A 23336-nucleotide genomic window follows, 5' to 3' on the forward strand; every position below is an offset into this window, starting at 1 on the left:
CTAATACTTAGGAGAGTTGCTAACACAGATCAAATCTTGATGCCCTGGTGGATGGATGGATAGAAGCAATCTGGCTTAATGTAGGCCTGTGTAAAATGACACGCCTCATTCTGGAGAGTGTTGGGCATAAATCATTTATTTTTGGTGTTACTGGTGCATACTGTGAAGCCTTTGTAATCCTGTGGGTCTATTTTTGTGGCTGTAACTGAGGAAGATTGTTGAAAAAGTTGTGGATAATCCAGAGGTGTCCTTCAAAAATGGTTAAAAGACTGGGAAACATCCCTCACAGTGGGAATATGCAAGGATCTGCTGAGATTGAGAGAGGGGATAGGAATCACCTGGTCACAGGCAGTGGCCTGTATAGGAAACAAAACATTGGCCGTAAGTATTTCTTCAGTCTTGCAGGCTTAACAAGGTCAAATACATAACTTCAAAAAAAGTGAATAAGGCACTGAGTTCACCAGTGATGTAGAATGCCAGGCCAGCTCCAGAGAAATGTGTTTGAAAGTATGCAAGTTGTCTGAGCTGCGAGTTTGAAAATCGTTCAGTAAAGATTGCTTTTTAGAATATTTAGAAGAGTTGCACTTTAAATCAGGTAATCATGCCTTAATGCACTGTTTTATTTGAGATAACCTTCTGACTGGTTTCATGATGTTCAACTGGACTGCACAACTTCCTGAGCAAAAGAGCAGAATCCTGATACTGCATGTGTAATGAACATACACCCGAGCATCCAACCAACCTGGCAGCTGCTCCCTTGCTTGCTCACTCACCTCCCTGCAGCTGGGCAGAGAATAGAATGGGTAGAACAAAATTAAGAAATCTTGAGGGTCAAGAAGAAGTTTAACAGAAAGAGTCAGGGGGGAAAGGCAGTACAGAGGAAATCACTCACCGTCTCCCACAAACAAGCCAATGTCCAACCAGTCTCCAAGCAGCAGCCATCTTAAAAGCCAGCTCCATCTTTCTCTACCTACAATTTTTATTGCTAAGCATGATGCTATGTGATATGGAATATCCCTTTGATCGACCTGGGTCAGCTGTCCCAGCTGTGTTCCTTTCCCAAGTTTCTTGCCCACCACCAGTGTACTCCCTGGGTGGGGAAGATGACCAAGTGGGGAAAAAGAGAAAGTGTTGACCCTGTTCTTGTACTGTGCAGCAGTAGCTGAAGTGTTGCTGTGTTAACAACACTGCACAGTCAGTCACAAATGCAAAACAGCACCATACAGTCTGCTATGAAGAAAATTAACTCCATCCAAACCAGAGCCAGTGCGTATGTGAACAGTTTTGGATGAAAAAAAATGCAAGTATTACACTGTGAGTCTTTAGAATCACTTGAACTTTAGAATTACTTGAAATTACTAAATTCAATCTCGGGAGTAAATGCTCACATCATACAAGGCAATTCATGTTTTGCTTTTACTCAAATGAAAATCCACTGATGGAAGGCATGTCCCTAGTCTCTTTCTGTTTCTGGCTGCAAGCTTGCACCTCTTGAGTAAGTTGTGATACTCTACAGCTGCCAAATGAATTGGATCAACCACAAAAATTATTCACCAACAGTCGTAGCTTTGTAGCGGCTCAGCTGACCAGCTCATCTGTTGCTAGAGGCTGACTAGATCTGGCACAGATACGAGTGAGGGAGTATGGGCTCAAAGAAGAAAAAGAGCCAGTAACCACCTGCTGGGCAGAAAAAAATATTTGTGAATATTTGTGAATATATGAAAATATAATGTGAAACCATACACTCATTTTACACAAGAAGAATGAGAGAAAATACAAAGCGTAATGCAGCAATGTTCAGAAAAGAACTTACATTCCAAATGCGGGGGCCTAATAGTCCAGACTTACAAAATAAATAATTACTTTCTAAAATCAGGATGATATTTCAGATTAGCAATTGTATCTGAAATTCAAGGCTGAATAGAATTTTTTGATGCAGAAATTATGTGCTACAGTTGAACAAGTAAAAAGGGGGCAAAAGCGATAAGGAACATTACTTTCACGTGAGAGAGTAGAGAATTTTTCTCTTTGGAATACTTTGGAATACTTTGAACACTTTGCAAGATACGTTGCAGTCTGCTGTTTTGCTGAAACTGCTGACATGGCTGCAAATCTCACATGCTTTTTTCTGTTAGTTTTATAGGTGCGTCCTTGTCTTGGATGATGCAATGGATGCAACCTGAGACTCAGGTCCTGCAACAGCAGAGCTACAATACTGGTGTGCTGCTACAGTACTGGTGTGCTGCTAGAAACCATGCACTGACATGCCTGAGGTTCCTGCTGGCTAACCAGCTCCCTGGCCACAGCACAGAGCTACAGTGTGTCTCTTGTGAAACTCCCAGATTGTTCCTAGCTGTTCCACACTGATTTACCGGGTAAGGAAACAGCAAAGATTCACTGGGAACGTGTGAAAGAGAGGCCAAGCTTGCAGCAGCAATCAAATGACTGAGTTCCAGGTACTGTAGTCTGGGCGTGACAGGTCTCTGTGAATGTTAGTGGTGAAGATGAGTTTCTTCTGCTTTGGTCTGTACAAATAGCTGCTTAAGAAGTTTTGAAATTGCCCAGACATTCCTAGCAGTGTTCTTGTTTTCATATACTTTATCATCTTTGGTCCTAGGGCAAATACCAGAAATAAAACTGCATTCGATGATGTTAGCAAAAAAAAAATTATGTTACTGAGCCATTATTTCACCAGATGGCTTTATACTTATTTCAGCATTTCTCTGCAGGGTTGAGTAATATGCTCTGTTCAGTCTTTTTGTGTTTAAATCTGACTCTAGATGTGTAATAATAAATGGAAGTTGACTTAACAGGATGTGCATAATTTCTTTGTTCTGCTAGAACTTCATGTGTCCATCTACTATAATATCCTTGTCTTTCTTCTGTCTCTGCTTGTGTACATTTTCTTTGTACATCCACTGGTTTGGTCACATCATAGTGTACAGAATGTGATATGTAAAAAGCAGTAATTTTCTATCCATAAATGAGTTGAGTAAAAAACATGAAGGTAACCAGGCAATAACAGTGGCACAATGGACCAGCATGGTGAATGCTCTTCAAGAGTTGCACAAAATTTGCAGCATTTTACATTGAGTTCAGACACCTTAAGAATTTTCCAGATTTAGTGCTTTGACTGCTATTTATGTCAGCTCCACAGTCAGAATGTGAACTGTATTGCAGAACATGGATTCTTTGGGCTTCATAAGGAAAGTAAAATGGAGAGGTCTAATCAGTTTCTATTCCTCAGTTTTGACCTGAACAAGATACAAAAAGACACTGTATCATGGGAATTAGGTTTCAAATGACAAATACTGTTAACTAAAAAAACACTGCTGTAGAAGGGAATTTTTCAACTTTTCCAAAACATATTTCTCCAGAGATCTGATTATTTTTGCATAGGAGATGACAAATTCATGCTGAAGTCAAGAAAATTTTGATAGTTTTTTATAAAAATGCAGTTAATTTTTTTTGTTAATCCATCAGCTAATCTTTATCATTTACACATTTTTTCTACCCTACAAATATTCTTCCTGCACACCAACTAATTTTCAATCTAAGAAGAAATGAATATGACACTGACTTCGAAAATGGGCAGAATTATAGGGAGAAGCAGCAACTCTTGTCAGATGCATCTACATGGAATTCACATTTTGTATTTGCACTAGGAAATGAGCACCTAGAAAACAGAGGTAAGAAGCCCTAAATTTTGCTGCCCTTTCTCATATTGTGTATCTAATCTGAGAATGCACTTAGCCTGGCTTTTACTAGTCTGAATCTTATCTACTTTAAATGACATTCATACAAAGGGAAAATCTTTCCAAATTCATCCACTACTACAGCGGTTTCATTTCTGTGACTTCAAGATCTTATGAATGTTTATAAATATCTAAAGGGTGGGTATCAGGTGGATGGGGCCAGACTCTTTTCTGTGATGTCCAGTGACAGAACAAGGGGTAACGATCACAAACTGGCATGCAGGAGATTTAACCTGAATATGAGAAAATACTTCTTTACCCTGAGGGTAACAAAGCACTGGAGCTAATTACCCAGGGAGGCTGTGAAGTCCTCATCCCTGGAGACATTCAAAACCTGCCTGAAAGTGTTCCTCTGTAATCTGGTCTACGGGATTCTGCTCTAGCAGGAGGGTTGGACTGGATGATCTCCAGAGGTTCTTTCCAACACCTATAATTCAGTGAAGATCTGTATTTTTAAGAATATTATTTTTTTCTGATAGGATGTGAAGATATGGTTGCACTTTTTACATCCTAATAGTAGAGGGTATTTTAAATAGGTGAAAGAAATGTATTCTCTACTATTTGCAAGCCCATTTCCTCCAGTATCCGCCCTGCTACAGTAATTCTTGCTTAGAAGTAGCTCCTGCAGATAAAAATATTTTCCTGCTTTGTCTGGCACCTGGATGAGGAAAAGAAGCCAGTGATTTATAGGGACCCACATGTCTGCTGAAGAAAAGAGGGGCAAAACAGAGAAGGCTGAGTACTTCTTCTATGCTTGCCTCTACAATAGGCATTCTTTTTATCATTGCCAGATTTTTCTGCCTCTGATGCATCCCACTTCATCAGGGCTGAATGGATTCTTTCATTTAACAACTGTGGCCACCTACTGGGGAAAAAAAAACAATGTAAAAATAAAAGAAATCAGAAATAACAATGTACAGAATGGTAGTACCTTGGGACCAGGTATATAGACAGCTGGAAATGCAACAAACACAAGAATAAAAATTCGAATCTCAGTTTTCTGTGCCCTACTATCACCATATAATTTTTGTAATTCTATACCTCACTATTCCTCTGCATAAATAGTTCCCTCTTTGACAGCTCTATCCTTGAAGATCACGATTTAGTCTTTACTAGATAGAAATTGCATCTGACAGAGGAACTGATCAAAAGGCAAGAGGTAACCCATCATTTTATTTATTAAACCACCAACAATTAATGCTTTCTTTGGTAGGATTTTGATACCAATACACTCTTGAGTAATATAAGTGAGCTGAACCTGTTAAGACCTTCTTTGCTTCCTAGATGATTGTGGATTTTCTGCATTAGTCATGTTGTACAGCCATGTCTGTAGCAGACATACAGATTTTGACAAAGGACACCAGCAATGGCCACAGGTAGATAACAGCTGAAGGTAATGTACACTACCTGGAGAAGGTTAAGCTACATTTGTGTGTGTGAAAAGCTCGGTGATTGTAGTACTTACAATATACTGTTGATGCCTCTGGCAGCTGGAGCAGGTAGTCAGGCATCCCTGCTGCCTGGTGGCCGGGTCATCAGAGAGCAGCTGCTACCCAGGCCTCCCACCTTCCATTTGTAGGAAAGGATCCTGGGAATTCAGCTTTAATTTAGCTTCCTTCATTTTAAATCCTTATCAAACACATTAGAGCCGAGAATAAAATGGCAACAGCTGGTAATGTTTGTTAATTAATTATCGTTAAGGTCGGTATGTTTATCTAGAATTGGTTTTGCGGTCATAGGACTATAGAGACTGAAGAAGGGTGTGATTAAATTAGATGCTTTGCCGGGGAGAATGGGAGAGTTTACTAAATGTCACCTGAGAGTAAAAGCCATTGTAAGAGCTAAGGAGCTTTTAAGGAACAGTGAAACTTGTTCAGTGTTTCCAAAGCTGCTTTTCTGACATAATCCTCATCAGTTTCTAAAAGACAGATACACTGGTTTAGATAATATGATGTGTTTACTCGTTTAAGACCAATAGAGCCTTCCTGTGTCCTGATACCATGGTATTGCTGACATTCTCTCATCCACCCCTGTGCTGTTGTGTAGATGTAGCTTTCTCTAGAGGAATGGTCTGTTTAAAATATTTTATCAATGTTTATGCACATGACAACATCTGTGAAAGGTGTTTGTTTGTTTGTTTTTTTTATTTGAATAATTTATAGAGATTTAAAGTTTGATCAGACTTTTGACCACGGAAGACCTTTCAAACCAAAGAAGTCTCAACCTGCTGCCTAGAAGCCAGTGGATTTTCAAGGGCGTCTAAGAAACATAGTACCTCTCCAGTTCATTATTTTCATCTATCATAAAGCTTACAAAATAGCCTGAGGGCAATTTGTTTCCGGGCTTCCTGCAGGGGCTGTGAGGGAGGTGTCGGGAGGGGTGTGAGGGGGCAGAGCGACGGCCGCAGGCTGTGAGGGGGCAGCGCCATGGCGGCCGCAGGGGTGTGAGAGCGGCGGCCGCGCTACGGCGCTCCCGTTGCCGCCTGCAGGGGGCGCGGTGGCGCTTCCCACCGCCCGAGCGGGGCCAACGGTCGCCGAGGCTTCTCGCCGCCATGGCGGGGGAGCTGCGGCCGGTTTACGAAGGGAAGTTCACCGACAGGTTTCCCGAGCTGGCGACCGTGAGTCCCTGCACCGAAGGGGTTCCGCTCTTGCCGCCCGACCACTCTTTGTGCCGGTCCCTGGCCGCAGCCGCAGCGCCTGGGGCATACGGGCACATCTACTGTCTCCCTTCTCTCCCCAAAATGCTTCTGGCTTCTTCCCCCCCATCCCTCCTTTCTAACTAAACAGGGACAATTAGACAACAGTCTCGTGAAGTCTTGTCAGATTCCAATTTGACCAGTTTTCACGGTTTAACACTGGCCCAGCAATTAAACCGAATGACAGATGCTCTCTATTAATCCCCCTCTCCTCCCTGATAAAGGAAGGAGAGAGAATGAGGGAGAGAGATTTATGGGTTGGAAACTAAACTACACAGCTTTAATGAAACAGTAATGATAAAAAGGGAAAATTAATAAATATATACAAATATACAGAAAAATTGATACCACGTTCCTTCCCCTCTTCCCCCCAATAACTCCCATATCCCCACTGAGGCTGCCGGGCAGCCCTGGGAAAGTCCAGGCTGGATTCCAGGGGTCAGCAGCAGTCGGGAGCTGGAGGCAGGAACACACAGATTCAGGCATGGATCAGGACCACAGGCAGAGGAACAGATGGAATCCTCCCAGGATGCCGAAGCAAACAGGGACAGGCGAAGAAGGGGAAGCAGGAAGGGGTTTGACCCTCATGATCCCTCAAATTTATACTGAGTATGACGTGTATGGGATGGAATACTCAGTTTGGTCAATTTTGACCATCTATCTTGTCTGTTCCCCCCCAAAGGAGGGCTGCAGGTGTGACCTCTTTACTCCTTTTCTCATTCCGGAGGGCAAAATGTTACTCAGAACTGAGCAGTGGCCTTGGCTCTGCACACCAGTCTCTAGCAGTAACTATAAACATCGAGGGTTGTCAGCCCTACAAGCAGACACTGTCTGAGAATCTTCCTGTTAATTTCAGCAAGTGCAGCTACTTACAAGAGACTTAGCTGAAAGCAAAAGTTCAAGACGGAAAATTAGCTTTATCCTGGCCCAAACCAGGACACCAGTCTTGCAGATTAGGACAGTGGGTTTGGTTATGGCTTATTTTTCGGTTTTATTGTTTAGGCTGGCAAGTTGTTTCCCACTGGAGAGACAGCATCGAGTTGCCTCACTGAGGTTCTACCCAGGGTGAGTTGGTTTTTCAGTTACTCCTCGTGAAACTTCTGTAACACTGCCTGAAGGTTGCCTACAGGAATGCTTGGGAGTGACATTTTACAAGGGCGTATCGTGAGAGGACCAGGGGGAAGAGTTTTAAGCTGAAAATGGTAGATTTAGTTTATATATTAGGAAGAAATTCTTTCCTGAGGGGGAGGGCAGGGAGGGGAGTGGTAAGAAACTGGAAGAAGCTGTCCATGGGTAGTTGTGGATGCCCTGGAAGTGTTCAGAGCCAGGTTGGGTGGAGCTTGCAGCAGCCTGGTCTAGTGGGGCATGTCCCTACCCATGGCAGGGGGGGTTGGATCCAGGTAATCTTGGGGGTCCCTTCCAACACAAACCATTCTGATTTTTTCAATTCTAATTTCATATTAGTGATTGTGCTTTGAGAGAGGGCGTAAAAAAAAAAAAAAAAAAAAAAAAAAAAGACAAAAAAGAAAATCAGTGAAACCTTTGTATTTTTTCTACATCTTTTCTCTTTAGAAACTACTTTTCTATGTTAGTTTCTGTTGCCTGGAATCACAGCTGGTAGGATTGTAAAACACTTCTGTCAGTTCTTTTTTACTCTTAATGTTTTACAAAGGTGTGACTAAATAGATGTGTTTTACACGTTTTTTTCCTGGTAATGCAGTAGTGGTGATTATTAGGAATTACAATTACTTCTGATGGCTGTCCTTTATCAATGATACCTTTCAGATCTGTGCTTCCCACAGACCCTTCTTAATGTCCTGGAAGAGTTAGAAGGTACTGAGGCAAAAATGGATCCCTTACATAGCAGCTCCCCCTTTTAAATGGGTAATTAACCCCCCCCAAAACTGTGGTTAAAATAGTTTCTGAAAGAGCTTCATTGATTTGTTGTGAATTGGGCTAAAGATTTCTGAAGTTAATAAATGTAACATATTTTCTGTGAAGCATACCTGAATAAGCTGTTATCCATCTTAAAAATGGAACCAGATAATTCAAACCTAGCAACTGTCTCATTACTTATGTTACCAGTTTGATAAAATTTAGACTCGGCTTTGTTGACTTTATGCTCAGAACATCATGTGTTACAGCCCTAAAACATCCTCATACTTTGTTCTTACTGCTCTGGAATCATATTGGAGTGGCTGTCATACATTCTCTTTTAATTAATATTTTGTGACTATCTGGTGTAATTTGGTTTTTTACTTTTTCTTATCTGTAGCCCATTACTCCAAATACTGTGCGAAAGTTCCGAAATACAACAAATCCAGCTCCTGGTGTTAAAACAATATTCTATGGCAGAGCAGATGATCCTGACATTGCATCTCACTTGACACATGGCAGAGAGACATCTTCTACACAAAGTGTAAGAATGTGACTCACTTACTTTTATTTAAGGATGTCCTTAATAAGAGAAACTGATTTTCTTCATAGGCAGGGATAAAGGTACATCTGAGTGATTTACACTGCAGCATTTCATCACTGTTGCAGATTATCTGAATTTTGAGGTCAATTCATTGGGTTTAATTAGCATGATTGAAATAATAAAACACTTGAAATTCTGTGATCTTATCAGTGACTTAACATCTGCAACGACTACTGAATTATTAATTTCATTTCAGCATTTAAGTTACTGAACAGTCTTTTACCCACAAATTTTGCTGCTTTTTTCTTTACTGATTACAGAACTAAAACCTGTTGAACTCTTGGCATGACGACTGCTATCTGAGAATGTGCTTACAGTTTGGTGTAATTATTATGTATTCTTTTTTACCTTTGGACTGAAACTGATTTTGTTAGCTAAAAAGTGGGTTTGGGTATGTCAGACTATTTTGTGTGTATTCTTTACTTCAGAAATTATTTTTGTCAACTCAAACTGAAGAGATGATTGGTGATTTAATCACAAAATGATTGTTAAAATACCTAAAAATAAGAGTCCTATTAGAATACATTTTTTATGATACATATAATCAGTTAGGCTTGTAAACTAATAGTTTTCCATTTTATAAATTAAGACGTTAAGGTAAAGAGGAGTTCAGGTCTCAAAAATAGGTCTTCAGGTTGAAACACTTAAGTTCTGATAGAGGATTTTGAGTAGGACACTTAGTAGGCATATGCAAAATGAAAAATTTAGTTGGATTCTTGGTGTTCCTTCTCAGAAGTTTTATGTTGATTTATTTAGCCTGTACTGTCTTTTGAAGAATTTTTCACTTTGCATCATTAATTAACCATTATCTGGAGGAAGAGTTGGAATATGGGCTTAGATCAATTGTATTTGGTACTACTTATAATGTTATTTATTTATATAGCATTCAACAAGTGTCTAATAATAAACCCTTTCTAGAGTCCCCATGACTTTGATGATTAGTCTGAAAAATAAAATTATTTGTCAAGATTAAAATACACTGAAAAATGTTTTGACACTATAGAAGCTTTTCTTTTGAGAATTCTTTTATTGTTTTTGCTCTGAACTTGACCTAATTTTACAAGTAACTTCTATTGACCCAAACCTAATGTATACACTGAAGGGAAAAAGAAATGTCTAACCTAGTGCTAAGCTATGATAACCCTGCTGAAGTAATTTCTGCTGGTAAATCTGTTTAGGATGCAATATTAGTTTTTGTCTTGAAATATTATCTAACTTATGAATCAATAGAACTGAGAGTAACTTTTTAGAGAATAGGTGGTTTTAACTGAGAGATATGAGATGTTTTTAATCATAAGCACCAGGAGACATCTTTCAAAAAATGTTTTGCAGTAATTTTTACACTTAAATTTTGATAATATAATTTGACTGTTGTTTCAATGTGCGGTAAGCACAGAAAGGCCTCACTCTAAAATTTTATAAATTAAAAAGTGGAAAAGCTTGCATAAGAAAAAAAAAAGTTATGACTCACAATGTGTATTGTATTTAGCTGGAGACTCAGCATAGCATTGATTGTGGTCTTTCAAAGTACAGTTTTGTTTTGCAACTTTGTAGATAAAGTTTTGTCAATGTAATCATGTAACATCTCAATATACTTAAATGATCAAGCTTGTGTGCATGTGTGTGAGAGAGAATAGCCATGTTGCTGTGTGAATGATTATATTTTGCTGATTTTCTGCCTCATGTGTTGTTTGTGATGTCTTTAGGTAGCTTCATTAATAAGTCCACCTCCTAAGACTGATTTTCAACAACAAATACAAGACAAAAAAGAAGCAATCTACCTTAGTAATCGTAAAGCACCCTTAGGCAGATCACATGATCAATCTCCTATGTTACCTGAGGGTTTGGATATAATTGATACTACATTTGGAATAAAAGTTATCCCAGGTAGGAAAAAACATACCTTAAGACATGGTGTAAAAACACACTCCAAACACAAGATAATCGGCAAATTATCTAAATTAGCATATTATAAAAAACTAGCACATATTCTGTGCTTCTGACGGTTCCAGTTTAATAGAGAAGTTGTTATTGTAGCAGTTAATTAAATACATGAAAATGTACTAGTATTTTTCAGTTACAATGAAGAAACAAGCATACAAGCACCTGAGAACATATGGTAACTAGCAGGGCTTCAGGTGTGTTGCAGATCTGTCTGTAGATTTCCTTGGAGAACTTACCTTCTTTTTCTAAAGCATTCTAGTAGGCTTAGTAAAAGCTACTACCTTAAGATTTGAATCTTTCCTCCATAGACTGGAGCAAATCACTTACCTGTTGACCATGGAGCTCTCTTGCAACAGTTACTTTAATCTCAGTTTCTGTGTCTTTTTGTTTTCTTTTCTTTTCCCCTAGTCCCACATCATTATGCTGTAAGATTTCTATAGATTTAAGTGTGCTATTTTCCATAATATCAGCCTATCCTCTATCAAGATACTGTTTAAAATTAAGAACCAACCAAACAAAACACCCATCCTCCTTACCTCTCCTAGCATTATTATTCCTCTCTTTCCAGACATACCAGCTGGAGAGCTTATAAATCCTCCAAAAAGTTTTGACAAAGTGGATGAAGAAGCCAGAGAAGGGCACGATCTGTATGTTGTGTCGCACAAGGATTATTATGCAGGTAAGTTCAAAGACTGATAAGAAAACACATTAAAAAGTTCTAATATAAATGAAGACAATTGTTCCTCTTTGTGTCCTCAACACACACTGTGCACTGTTTTCTGAGATATAGACTGTTACTTTTTAATACTGCATTAATATTATATAAATTCTTTTTAAAAGTAATGATGTGAAAAAAATACTTGCATGTGTCTGAGAGAGCATGATGTGTTTCTAGAACAGTAGTGGGTGTATTAGACAATAAAAGAACGTGATGAAGGAGTTGAAAGCCTGATTTATTTTGTGTGCTATTTGAAAAGCAAAGTCCAGTAAACTGGAATCTCATAGATGTCCTCCTTGGTTATTGAATTTGCACTGTCTGTGGAACTGAGAGAGCAATCTTGGGCTTAAAAGCTGGAGACCATGAGTCCAGTCTATGCCTGTCCTTTCACTTCTGATTTCTTGCTTTAATCAGGAAATCTCAAGGCATCTAAACTTTACAATGGGGAGCTCAGCATCAGCCTCTGCTTACAAAGAATTTCATCCTGCTGACTGGCTCCCTGGAATGGAGGTTCATCAGCCTACAGCATCCTGCCTGTGCCTCTGTCCCACAGTTTCTGTTTCTGCCCTTCCAGTGGGCTGTACCTTAACTGCTTGAGCTTTATCTATATTTGTGTGAAGTGGTCTGCTGAGGGATGGCTGACCTTTATCTCACCAGGCTACACAGGATCAGAATGACAAGAAACACTCTGAAATGTGGTACTTGTATTACTTTTGCAGCCTCTGCTATTTTTCCCAGTTCCATCATTTACACTTAGGCAGAGGGGTGTACATTGCTGCTCTATAAGACTGGCATTATAATAAAATTGCCCATTGCACTGGTACCAGCAGTTTTGTCATGAAAGAAACCACAATACCGATATTCGAGTTGCAATAATGTATATTTTATATGGAATCATTTATACAGAAAGGAAATTATAGTATGCCCTGTTCTCATACTGAGAAATTCTAGTAGAAGTACTATTAGTATGAATTGAACAAACTTGTAGTTTTATTTCCACTCTTCCCCACCTTTCTTGGGTGTTTTGGTTAAATTATTCAGTATCTGTTTCTATGTCCTTTATACCATCTGTCCACAAGATCATGGAGAGGCCAAGCCAAAACCAATGAACAAATTTTGACAAATACAAAAAAAAAAAGAGCTTGAAGAGATAGAATGACTGGTTTTTTCTGTGACAAGAAACATGTTTGCAGCTCACTTACATAGAATACTTATGATATTCTTTTAAGTGAAGCTTCATTTTATAGGCAAAACTGTACTGATTAATGAGCAAGAAGGGTAGTATCTTGTTTACAGTGAAGTCAGTGGCAAAATTTCCATTGAAGTCAACATAGCAAGTGCAGCACCTCAAGAAAGTAGTTTGGTTTTTTTTTTCTTTTAGGTTTTTTTACAAACAAATGGTAAATTAAATGGTACATGTCTGTGCTCAGGTATGGAGACTTTAAACTACTCAGGCTACCTGGTATTTTTTAATTAATTCTATTTGGTTTGTTGGGTCATATATAAAGGGACATCCAACTATTACCACCTGAGCAGTTTTTGCTTTTTATTTTGCCTTTTATCTCCACTTTTGACAATGAGGTTATTCTTAACTAGTTAATAAACAGGAATGCAAATTAGTTATCTTTAAATGAACAGAATTATTAATTAGTTATTTACTTTTGTTCCTTCATTGTTTTGTCTTAAAAACACAGATATTTAGTACATGGTTTTTCCTGAAGTAGAAGGTTGAGATGCTTACTTTTTTCACAGGAGAAGCAATAGATAGGAAGTATGACTCTCCAACCCTCAGCCAATCTTTTGTTTATGGAATAGAAACTCCTCACTTCAACGATGGGCGAAAAGTAGCCAAATGCTTAGACTGGCCTTGTGATCTACAATTGTAAGTTGTAATGAGTTAGCTACTGAACTAGTGGTGTGAGTTGTCAAGAAGAGGGAGTCTTCCTGTTTGAGGATAGTTTGACATATCACAATCCTATCCTTTGCTATACTGAAATGAGCAGAAAATGCAAGAAGTAATTTTCAGGATAGTTTATCCAGACCAGTTCTACAATATAAAACAGCACTTGGCATGCTGTTAGGATTACTTGAAGACATCTTTGATTTTAAATAGTGAGATTTTTCAATTACTAAATTTGTGTTTGCCTTGCAGAAGAGTTGTCATTTCCTTCAAATATATACTATTTTTTAATATTATTGCAAAATTGTTGAATGTTGTTAAACAAATCTGTGTGAGAGTTGTATTCATAATTTGTAGGAAGAGAACAGTGTCAAAACAAAGTGATGATTTCAAAAAAATTGTACCTCAGCTTGGAAAAGCCCTTGATCCATAAGTAAACTACGATACCTTTCAAGAATAAAATTCACTCACATCTGCCAAGTATCCAGTATCTTTTTCTGTCATGGTTAAAATTGTAACTGTGTGCTCAATGCTGCCACTGCAACACATTGTTACAGAAAGGGACTTTGTATTCACCCTAATTAGGCTGAAAAGTGTGCAAGATAGTGGAGAGGGCTGTATTATGTCTGTTAATCTGAACTGATCAATTTTGCACCAAGCAAATTACAAGTGTACTGTAATGCTTCATTTTTTCACCCTGTCTTTGTCAGTTAGGAAGGTTTGAAAGAAATTACTGTCTCACCTGTTGTTCGGGATTTGACCATTTCTCTTATTCTGACACTATTTTTGGTCATTTTTGTTACATTACCTTTTTACTTCCTTGGAAAAGGACATGTAACTAAATTGTGTGATTATTAAGCAACATGCATTAGTGTCAGTAAAATCATTACTGCTTTATAAATGCTTCATAAATCCCTGGGGATCTGGAAGAACTTTTTAATTTTAAAAAAAAACAGTGCTTATGAAGGGCTGCAGTAGTCCTGAAGTACAGTGTGATTAGAATCCAGCCATGCTACAGATCTAGGGTTCCTCCATGTATTCAAAGACTGTCTTTGCAGATGCTCTAGACTTCTGCAAAATTGTGCCTGAAGACTCACAAGCAACATTATTGACTTTGGTAGCAAAATTTAATTTTAAGCTCAAGATCACAGATTTCAATGGCTCTGGAGGATTATGCCCATAGTACCTGTAGGAACTGAACAAAAAAATGAGCCAATTTCTCCTCTCCCCTTCACTGTGTTCTAGCTTAATGTGAAAGACACCTGGAGTGTGAACAACATGAAGCAGTATGATCAATCAGGGCATATGGGTTGCTCAAATATGGGAAAGGTCAGACCCAGCACTAATATTACAAGATAGATGCAAGCTACCATATTTTAATTTAGTAAATTTTACATTGTCCACATCCTCTGTGTAAGATGAAAAAGATAAAAGAAAAATACACTTAAATAGCTTTTGGATTACAGTGCTTCCATCTCTGTGTTGTTTGTTTTGTATGTTAGAACAAACCACTGATTCTCTTCTCAGTTTTCATGGAGGTATCTGATTCATGTAACATTTTTAATTATTAAACCTAAAGATAAAATGAGAACTGCATCTTTTTCAAATTACAAAATAAACACTTCCTTTATTTCACCAACAGCATCTTAATGTTCTGGTAAATAAAACTGGGCCAAGTTTTCCAGATGGATATTGGCATGTTTGCTGTTTTTGTAAACAGAAATCTGTATATTAAAAAGCAGATATATTATTATATTTTCCCACTTTAGCCACAAGGAGTTTGTTAGGAGATCTGATTTGTCCTAAATGTTCCTATTATTTGACTGGTGTGTCTCTGGTATGACTGGTATGACTTTTCTCACTCATTTTTGTTATTGTCTTAGGAAAGACAAATTAGTATAGAATGTTTTTCCTTTTAATGAATATAAATGTTCAAACTGTTACATTTGGTTGTGTTATATTGCAAACAGCAAATGTTCTGAACAAGTTTATTAAGGGATGCTTTTCTGGAATGGCAACTTCAAAGCAAAGCACTGATAAATAAATTTCTGGTAAATTATGGGCATCATCCCTAACTATATAACAGATGACAATGTTTTTTAGAAATAATAGCATAGGTCTTATTTTGGAGATTAATAAATTATTTGACAATTAACAAAGAAATGTGCTTCTTGACAGTCTAAGAGAAGCTATGAAAGTAACCCCAGACCGTACATTTGGAATGCTGGTCCGTCGAGATGCATATGGTAAATTCAGGGGCAGAATACAATCTTAGCTTGTCAGTGAAACTATGCTGAAGTGATTACTGTTGGTTGTGTAGCATATAATATTCCTAAAACCATAGTAAAAAAAACCCAACCACTGCACGACTGCACTACTGCACGACTAATAAGAATAATAAGTTTTTGAAGGTAGCAGACAGAAAAGAGAATGAAAATTAAAAAAATATTAATTTCCATTATGATAAAATTTTGAAAGCTAGTCAACTCAAATAGTTGATGTTGGGATTGATGGTGGTATTAATCAAGTTATTTAATTAGTCAAGACTAGTTAAGGCTTGTTCAAATTCTGCATAAACTTTTACACATAATTTATTATGTAATGTAAGAAAATTAAATCTTTAAAATGTCTAGGTATGCTTGTAAGGAGGAGCAGAAAGAGCTGAACAACAACAAAAAAATTATTAGCAAATAGAAAACAATGCATATTCGTTGCTATTAGAAGGGGGTTAGGTGAGCTAATTCTTTTTCTTATTGGCCTCTGGGTGAACTAGCACTCCAGAAATTGTCCTTCAGGACTTGTATAAGGACTGTAGCTCAATGTTTAAAAATACTAACAAACTTAGGTTACATGGAAAATAGGACTAGTAACACAAAAATAGTACATTGTCTTTCTAAAAATCAATGGTTTATAATTATTGGAAATTAACTACATAGACTTTCCCATTGCTTCTTATAAATATATTGAAATGTGACAGATTGAAAGTGATAGATATATAATATATGTTTTTTCACTTTCATCCATCTGGACTTTGAGGAATTCATTGCTGTCAGAAGCTTTTGGGAGCAGTGGATGGATTTGTGAAGCTATGTTAAGATGTTTACAATTTTTTTCATATTAACTGCATCTGAGTAGAGAAATCATCATATGAACCATTTGATCTTTTAATGAATTGGCTATGTCAGATGCTCAGCAGTGCTGAAAGTCAGCATCTCAAAACTGAAATTGTCCTTTTCCTTGAGACTGTAAGCCATTAAAAAAAATTTCCATCATCTGTATATGTGCAATTGATTGGGGAAGTGTTTATTTTTGTAGGAGTTGGTGATCTTCTTCACTGCTGGCCCCCATATGAGTTCCTCCATGGTAAGGACAGAGAGATAGCTGTCTTGACTGCAGTTCGACAGAGTTTGAAGAATGCTAACTATGAGAATTTTGACATCTTACTAGAAGCATTCAGGCACTATGATAAGGTTAGTGCTCTGAAAATGTTATAAATGTCATGGGATGTGTGACATTAGCACTCCTGATCCATGGAGATACAGGCAGAAAAAACACAAGCATAGCAAGGCACATGTAGATGAATACTATAAAGACAAGGTAACTTCATAGTTCTTGTGTGTTAGTTCTACTGTGATGTGCTATGGACACAACAGTACTCGAAGCCTTTCACAACAGTATTTGGTAAGGTAACAGCAAGCAAGGGACATGGGAGCAGGAATAACAGCATTTTGCTCCTCAAATTTGTTATTTCCTTTTAGAATAAAAATGGTTGAAGGGGTTCTGTTCATCTTTTCTTCCAAGATGTACTTTTTGACTGAATCACCAGGGCTCAGAATTTCACATCTTGTCTTTTTTTCTCTCTGCAAAAAAGAATGGTTGTCATTCCATATATAACACTAATTGTAATGTATGCAGAATGATTGATGCCTTACTTTGAAAATAAATCTTGGATTTGCCTCAACATTTATGGTTAGATTGTTATCTTGTTGCAATACCCTGTCACAGTCTTACTCTCTAATCAAGATATTAAGTTGAAAAATATTTAGTCATACTAATATTCTAATTTTTAATTTGAATAACTGGAGACCCTGAATTAATCAGGGTTTCTTTTTGTACTGAGCAATGTTACTCTTTCTGAAATGATGTGCCTGGTGCTATATATGCGTGTGTATATAAGCATATATGTAAGTGTTCCTTTTTGGTGGACATTTTTCATATGACTGTTACAACAATTTTTATTTTATTTATAATAGAATAGCGATGGAATGATAGATAAAGATGACCTACGGAAGTCCTGTTTTCAACTTAATTTGAATCTGGATGATGAGCTCCTGGATTCCTTATTTGACTGTTGTGATTTGAATAAAGATGGTCTGATTAATTACCTGGATTTTACAAACTTTCTGAACTGGAAAGACAAAATGGCTGTTAATGAGTTTGAAGATAAAATAATTACAAAAGGTTGGTGACTTAATACTGGCAAATTATGGAGATGATCTTTTTCTTAAAACAGCTATTGAAAGGCCGTTGCTGGTATAGAGTAGGTGCTCCTTTAGGAGGTTAGGATTGAGATGGTGCATTTAGTCCTTGTCTATAACCAGCAGTGCCTCAGATAAAAATGTGTTTCAGAACCCTGGAGTTCTGTCTTTCATGTTTACAATGTCTCATAAATGGGCAGAAAGGAAGAAATCTCTTAGAATCATCAGGAATTCAGATTAACTTTGTTACCTACTTCGTAGTTTTTCAATGGTTCAAGCAAAATTTTTTACCTCTTACTCTATTATGTGCTCGTAATAAATCCTGGCTGTACCATAACTTTTTTTTTTTTTTAATAGGAAAAAAATTAGCTGCTCTGCCTGAAAACACAAGGGCAAATGATGAGCAACTGCTGAAGCAGGAAGTTCTTGTGTTAAAAGAACCAGGAAGTTCAGAAAAGACACCAAAACCACTTACAAGATCAACAGATAATATAATTGCAAATTACCAGACAACTTCTTCTCAGTATAATGCTGTAGTAGGTGGTCTTCCAGCAACCTGTAAGTACACTGAACTGTACCCACTTTGGAACATTATTTAAGGCAAAATCAGGAAGAAGTTTAAAAGTATTGCTACAGGTTCTACTGATGTACAATAGTGAAGTAATTTATCAGTCTAAGTTTGTTAAAAATTGTGGCTTGGAAGTTGGCATGGCTAATCCATTCAGAAAGTGAAAGTTAATTGAGATTTCTTTGAGAAATTATGCTTGTAATTTTAGGAGAACAGTGTCTTCTTGGAATCACTTATAAATATTTTCAGCTGGAACTACTGGATAAATGCTAATATATTACTGCAAGATTTCCTGTTGTTATGCTTCACAATATAGCTGAATTCTAAAAATATGAAGAAAAATAGATGAGAAAGAAAATTATGTAACTTCGTTCAGTAGAGATGAAGTATCAAAATTGTTCTTTTTTCATACAAAATGTTTTATCTTCTTTTGCACTGACTCTACATACAGGCTTTTCCATGCTACCTGTTGCTTAACTTCCATAGGTTATCCGTTGTGTGGGGTTCCAACTATCCGCTCAGATATTCCTGCTCCTCGAATTCGCCGCGTGAGTGACAGAACTAATTATGGTGATGAGGCCAATGCTTATGCATTAATGTTCCCTTCTGTCTTCAGTCAGAAGGGAGTGTATGAAAGAGACATTTTTAAAACAAGACCAAAGGCAGAGGTATAGTGCATTTCTTCAAACTGTTCTTCTAAGATAAATCTACCTCTAGCCATGAGGGAGTGAAAAGTCATTTTATCAAATAATTAGCATGTAGAAGTCATTGTTGAAACATTGCTCGCTTTCGTTACATGTATTCAAGTGTCTGAAGAGTATGTACTCTTCACTTTTAAAGTTACTCATAATGTTAGATGTTAATTTTATTGAGATACAACTTTGGTAAGTAATAAAAGGAAGTGTGTCAGTTTGTTGCTGCTCACGTGATCCAATGCTGTGTTAGATGAGGGTTGGTAATTAATCTAGGGCTTAAGAATGACTTATCTTTTCTGTCATGTGAAAAGGGCAACGCAGTTGAGAAATTTCCATCCTTGGACATATGCAAATTTCTGAGCAAGGTCCCAAGCAACATAGTTTAATGTTAGAGTTAATCCTGGCTTGATGATGTGGTTGGATGGGTGACCTCCAGAGATCTCTTCCAACCTGTTATTCTGTGAATAGACGTCTTTAAAAGCATAAATATTTACAGGTGCATAAAACTAGTTTTTGTCACAGATGGATGTTCAGTGGAGAATTTTACCCAAGTTGTGTCCTCAAACAACTTGCAGGTTTTACTAACGGCAAATTTGGCAACCTATTTGGACATAACTTTTGATTGCTCTTCTGAGTCAGGGTCATAGGCTCACACCTGCAAAGGACTTGTACAGTGATAGAGGACATAGGGAGTCATTCACCAATGCTGGGCCATCTCATATTTCCAAAGAGGACTTCAGTTTGTAGGGACTTAGTTGGAGTCTCTTTTTTATTTTCCATCTCATATTTCTGGGGGCTGCTACCACTCTCTTATCTCACAGCCCAGAATTCCTCATTCATAAATACTAAAACAACTTCACTCCTCCTGTATTGTGTACTTTTTTGCTTCTAGATTTGTATGCATTTTCTAGTGAAAAAATATTAACAAATAACTTCATTACCTGAAGTACAATTTATGTGACAATTGTAACAAAACATGAAATTCCAATCTAAAATGAAAAAAGAAGCCTTGACAACCCTTCTTTTTCTCATAGTCATATTAAATATTCATTCACATTTGAATGTGGATCTGGAACCTGAATGTATATTTTACAGAAAAGATGTTTCTAATTAGTGACTGGGAATGTAGAAGAGGTGATATCATGTTCTATGCATATCCATAAAATAGCCTGTCAGAATGTCATGTACCTGAGTGTTTACCATTTTATAATCTATCTCTGAAGCAGGGAATTGGTGCACGCAGAATACAGCTAGCAGTAAATAGAGTTCATGCTTCATTGAGAAGCCCATTATACCTGTCAAGCACCAGATAGAACTCTCTCTGAAGTTATAATGTGGCCTGAGATGTCATACTCCATTGTAGATTATACAGGCTATACAAAATTCACTCTAGAAGCACCTCTGAGTGTGTTAAATTACTGTATATTAATGAAACAGACTGTTGTGAATGTTTTAGTGATGGTCTTTGATTTATTTTGATACAGAGTGTCAATATTTTAAAACATGTAAAAGCTAATGAAATTATTATATGAAAACCCAGAGTCATTTAATACTAGCAGTTTTTCTATAAGCCTCTAGAAATTAATGCAAATTCTGACTATAAAACAGTTTAATGAGGTGACTCTTCATGTTGCAAAAGAACAAAGTAGTTTTAGTGCCTGCTATTTTCTTTGCTGGAATTCATCCTGGTCTATTGAAGAAAAGTTGCATAACTGAGTAATAGTGTGTAATTTGTATTCAACACGATCAGGTTGATAATAAGTAAGGCTGGGTTTAACTCTGCACACTTGATAGTCAGTTGTTTGAGTATTTTATGGCTGTTGAATAGCCAGGATTGATTTGTATTTTAATATGGTGAAACTGAGTTATAAAAGCATGTAGTCATTAGTGGTCACTGCAGTGATACTTACAATGGAATATTGCTTTTAGTTTAATTTTAAAATTTTATCAGCTTTCTGAAAAAAATAGATCAAATCTGGTTTGTTTTCCTCATGAGCAATGTTATTGATTTAACTGAAACAACACCGATGCTTGAAGAAGTAAAATTTAGTCTGTGTTTACCTCGTGTAATTTCATCTGGCACAAACTGCTGTAGATGTATTGGCTAATATGAAGCTGTAGTTTTGCTGTACTGTGGATCAGACCTACAGTTATACAACAGACAGCTGTAGAGAAAGATGACAAGCAAGGTTGATTTGACTGTGTCAAAGGTTTACTTTATCAAAGCATGCATAAAATATCCAGGGAATAAGCACAATGTGTGCAAATGCACAATTGAAGAAGCCAAAAGTTTGCTAATATTAACAAAAGCACCAGTCATCTCAGTGTTCTTCTAAAACTTGCTTTCAACAGGTCAGTATAATGAGGTGTGCAGCAGAAAACATTTAAGTGAGAGAATAAGGAAAAAAAGATCTTTTAGGTTGAATTACTTTGGTATAAATCTATAGCAAGAGCCAAAGTTGATGTGAACCATTTCATTTTAGCTACTTTAACCATTATCTATACCAACTGAAGATTTTGCATATATTATTATTGCTGTGAAATGCAGACAATGTGGTTTATGTCATTAACTTCAAATAGTAAAAGTATAATGGCTAAACAGGACTTAAGACTTTAAAAAAAATGCTTCCTTTTCCCTGAATCTTCTGTGTTTGATTTTTATTTTATTTTTTTTTTTTAAGTTGCATCAGTATTACATTAGAACTAGAGGTGATTTTGTACACCAGAGCTTCCATCCCAGTAAGATTAAGTTTTACTTAAATAGAAACTTCTTTTGTTAAGGATGCAGGATTTGGTCTGTGGTTTTTTGTTTATGAGTAGGAAAATATTCTTTGTCAATTAGAGTTTGCTACTGTGTGTAAAAGCTTGACCCTATATAGTTTAAAGAAAATGCTGACCAGAGTTGCATGAATTGTATTATTTTGTAGATTGCAGAAATCCTACGCAACATCGGTGTGAATATTTCACAAGAAACATTTGAAGATATATGGAAGCAAATCTGTATGAAACATCAGAAAGAAGAGGTTTGTGTAGAAAGCCTCAGAAATGAACTGAATGAAATACATGAATCACACACAAAACCCAGTTCATAATTCTAGTCTTTGGACATTGCATTTCTTTAAATTGACATCAGTCATAATTCTAATGCTAAATACAATAAACGTTTTAAATAAGGTGTGTTTACAGAGCTGGAACTCATTGTTTATTATATTTCTGAGTAATGGGTTTACCACATATGTTTAAATCTTTCTGCTATCATTCAATTTCTTGGGATATGGTATCTATAGAAATAAAAGAGGATACAGCATGTTTATGAATGGAATTTAAATCTTAAGTTCTTAATTTTGTCTCTTTTTACAGTGTTTCTGAGTTTAAACAGCAATACTTCAAGCAGGGACACATTTTGCATTTTTTATTGTTTTCTCTCATAAACAGAAAGATGTTTTTGAAAGATACGCAAGACCTTTTAAATATTATTACCATAGAATGGTGTTTTGCTTTGCCTGTAATGTTCTCTAATTTCTAGTTGACAAAATGGTAGCTAACAGAGATGTGCTTGTAGTAAGTTACTTCATATATTTGAAAAATCACGTGAGAAGGTGCTTTACAGTAAGATATTAAGGAATCTGCATAGTCACAGACATGGGATCTATTGTGTCATCAAGTAGAGTCTGTAAATACTGATTGATGAAGAAGTGCAAAAATAAATGCCTGATTGTGTGGCAGAGGGCTCATAAACTTTATGCAATCTTACAACTGTTGGTAGCATTTGGCAAGCAAGAAAAATTAACTGATATTTAGAGAAGTATATGCACATTACATAAAAATACAGGCTAGGTAGTCAGAAGAGTTTGGGGGGGCTTTCAGAGAGCTAACTTAGCTGTGACCAATGCAATTTCATGGGAAGAGAAACTTGAAAAACTTAAGAAAAACTCATGATCATTATGGAAATCTCAGTGAATATATATTTGAAGTAAAATAAAAATAAAAAATGGCATGCAATAAATACTAAAATCTACAGCTGTGAATTAGAATGTTTAGTCTTCACATGTAGAACTGAGGTTGGTGTAAACCAGCTGGAAATCGTTTGATATTACTTTTAGG

The 23336-nt window shown here is 36.8% G+C and overlaps 1 protein-coding gene and 2 long non-coding RNA genes across 4 annotated transcripts in view; 2 read left to right on the top strand and 1 right to left on the bottom strand.

The window, feature by feature from the left end:
- Positions 1–23336, top strand: part of LOC139792353 (uncharacterized) — a 414091-nt gene that overhangs the window by 42786 nt on the left and 347969 nt on the right. The window lies entirely within an intron of this gene.
- LOC139792348 (uncharacterized) lies at positions 7–5893 on the bottom strand. Its single transcript, XR_011724218.1, has 4 exons — positions 5221–5893; positions 4454–4620; positions 893–1090; positions 7–356 (listed from the first exon to the last, which is right to left on the bottom strand). It is a non-coding gene; the product is annotated as an uncharacterized lncRNA (long non-coding RNA).
- Positions 6258–22554, top strand: EFHB (EF-hand domain family member B). The gene is given in 12 exon segments (XM_071735530.1): positions 6258–6372; positions 7453–7515; positions 8726–8869; positions 10636–10816; positions 11442–11552; positions 13344–13473; positions 15670–15737; positions 16807–16961; positions 17745–17970; positions 18339–18527; positions 19024–19205; positions 22160–22554. Coding segments are annotated over 12 exon segments (1680 nt in total). The 5' UTR covers positions 6258–6306; the 3' UTR covers positions 22325–22554.

The sequence above is a fragment of the Heliangelus exortis genome, chromosome 2 (assembly GCF_036169615.1).
Source record: "Heliangelus exortis chromosome 2, bHelExo1.hap1, whole genome shotgun sequence".
Taxonomy (NCBI): Eukaryota; Metazoa; Chordata; class Aves; order Apodiformes; family Trochilidae; genus Heliangelus; species Heliangelus exortis.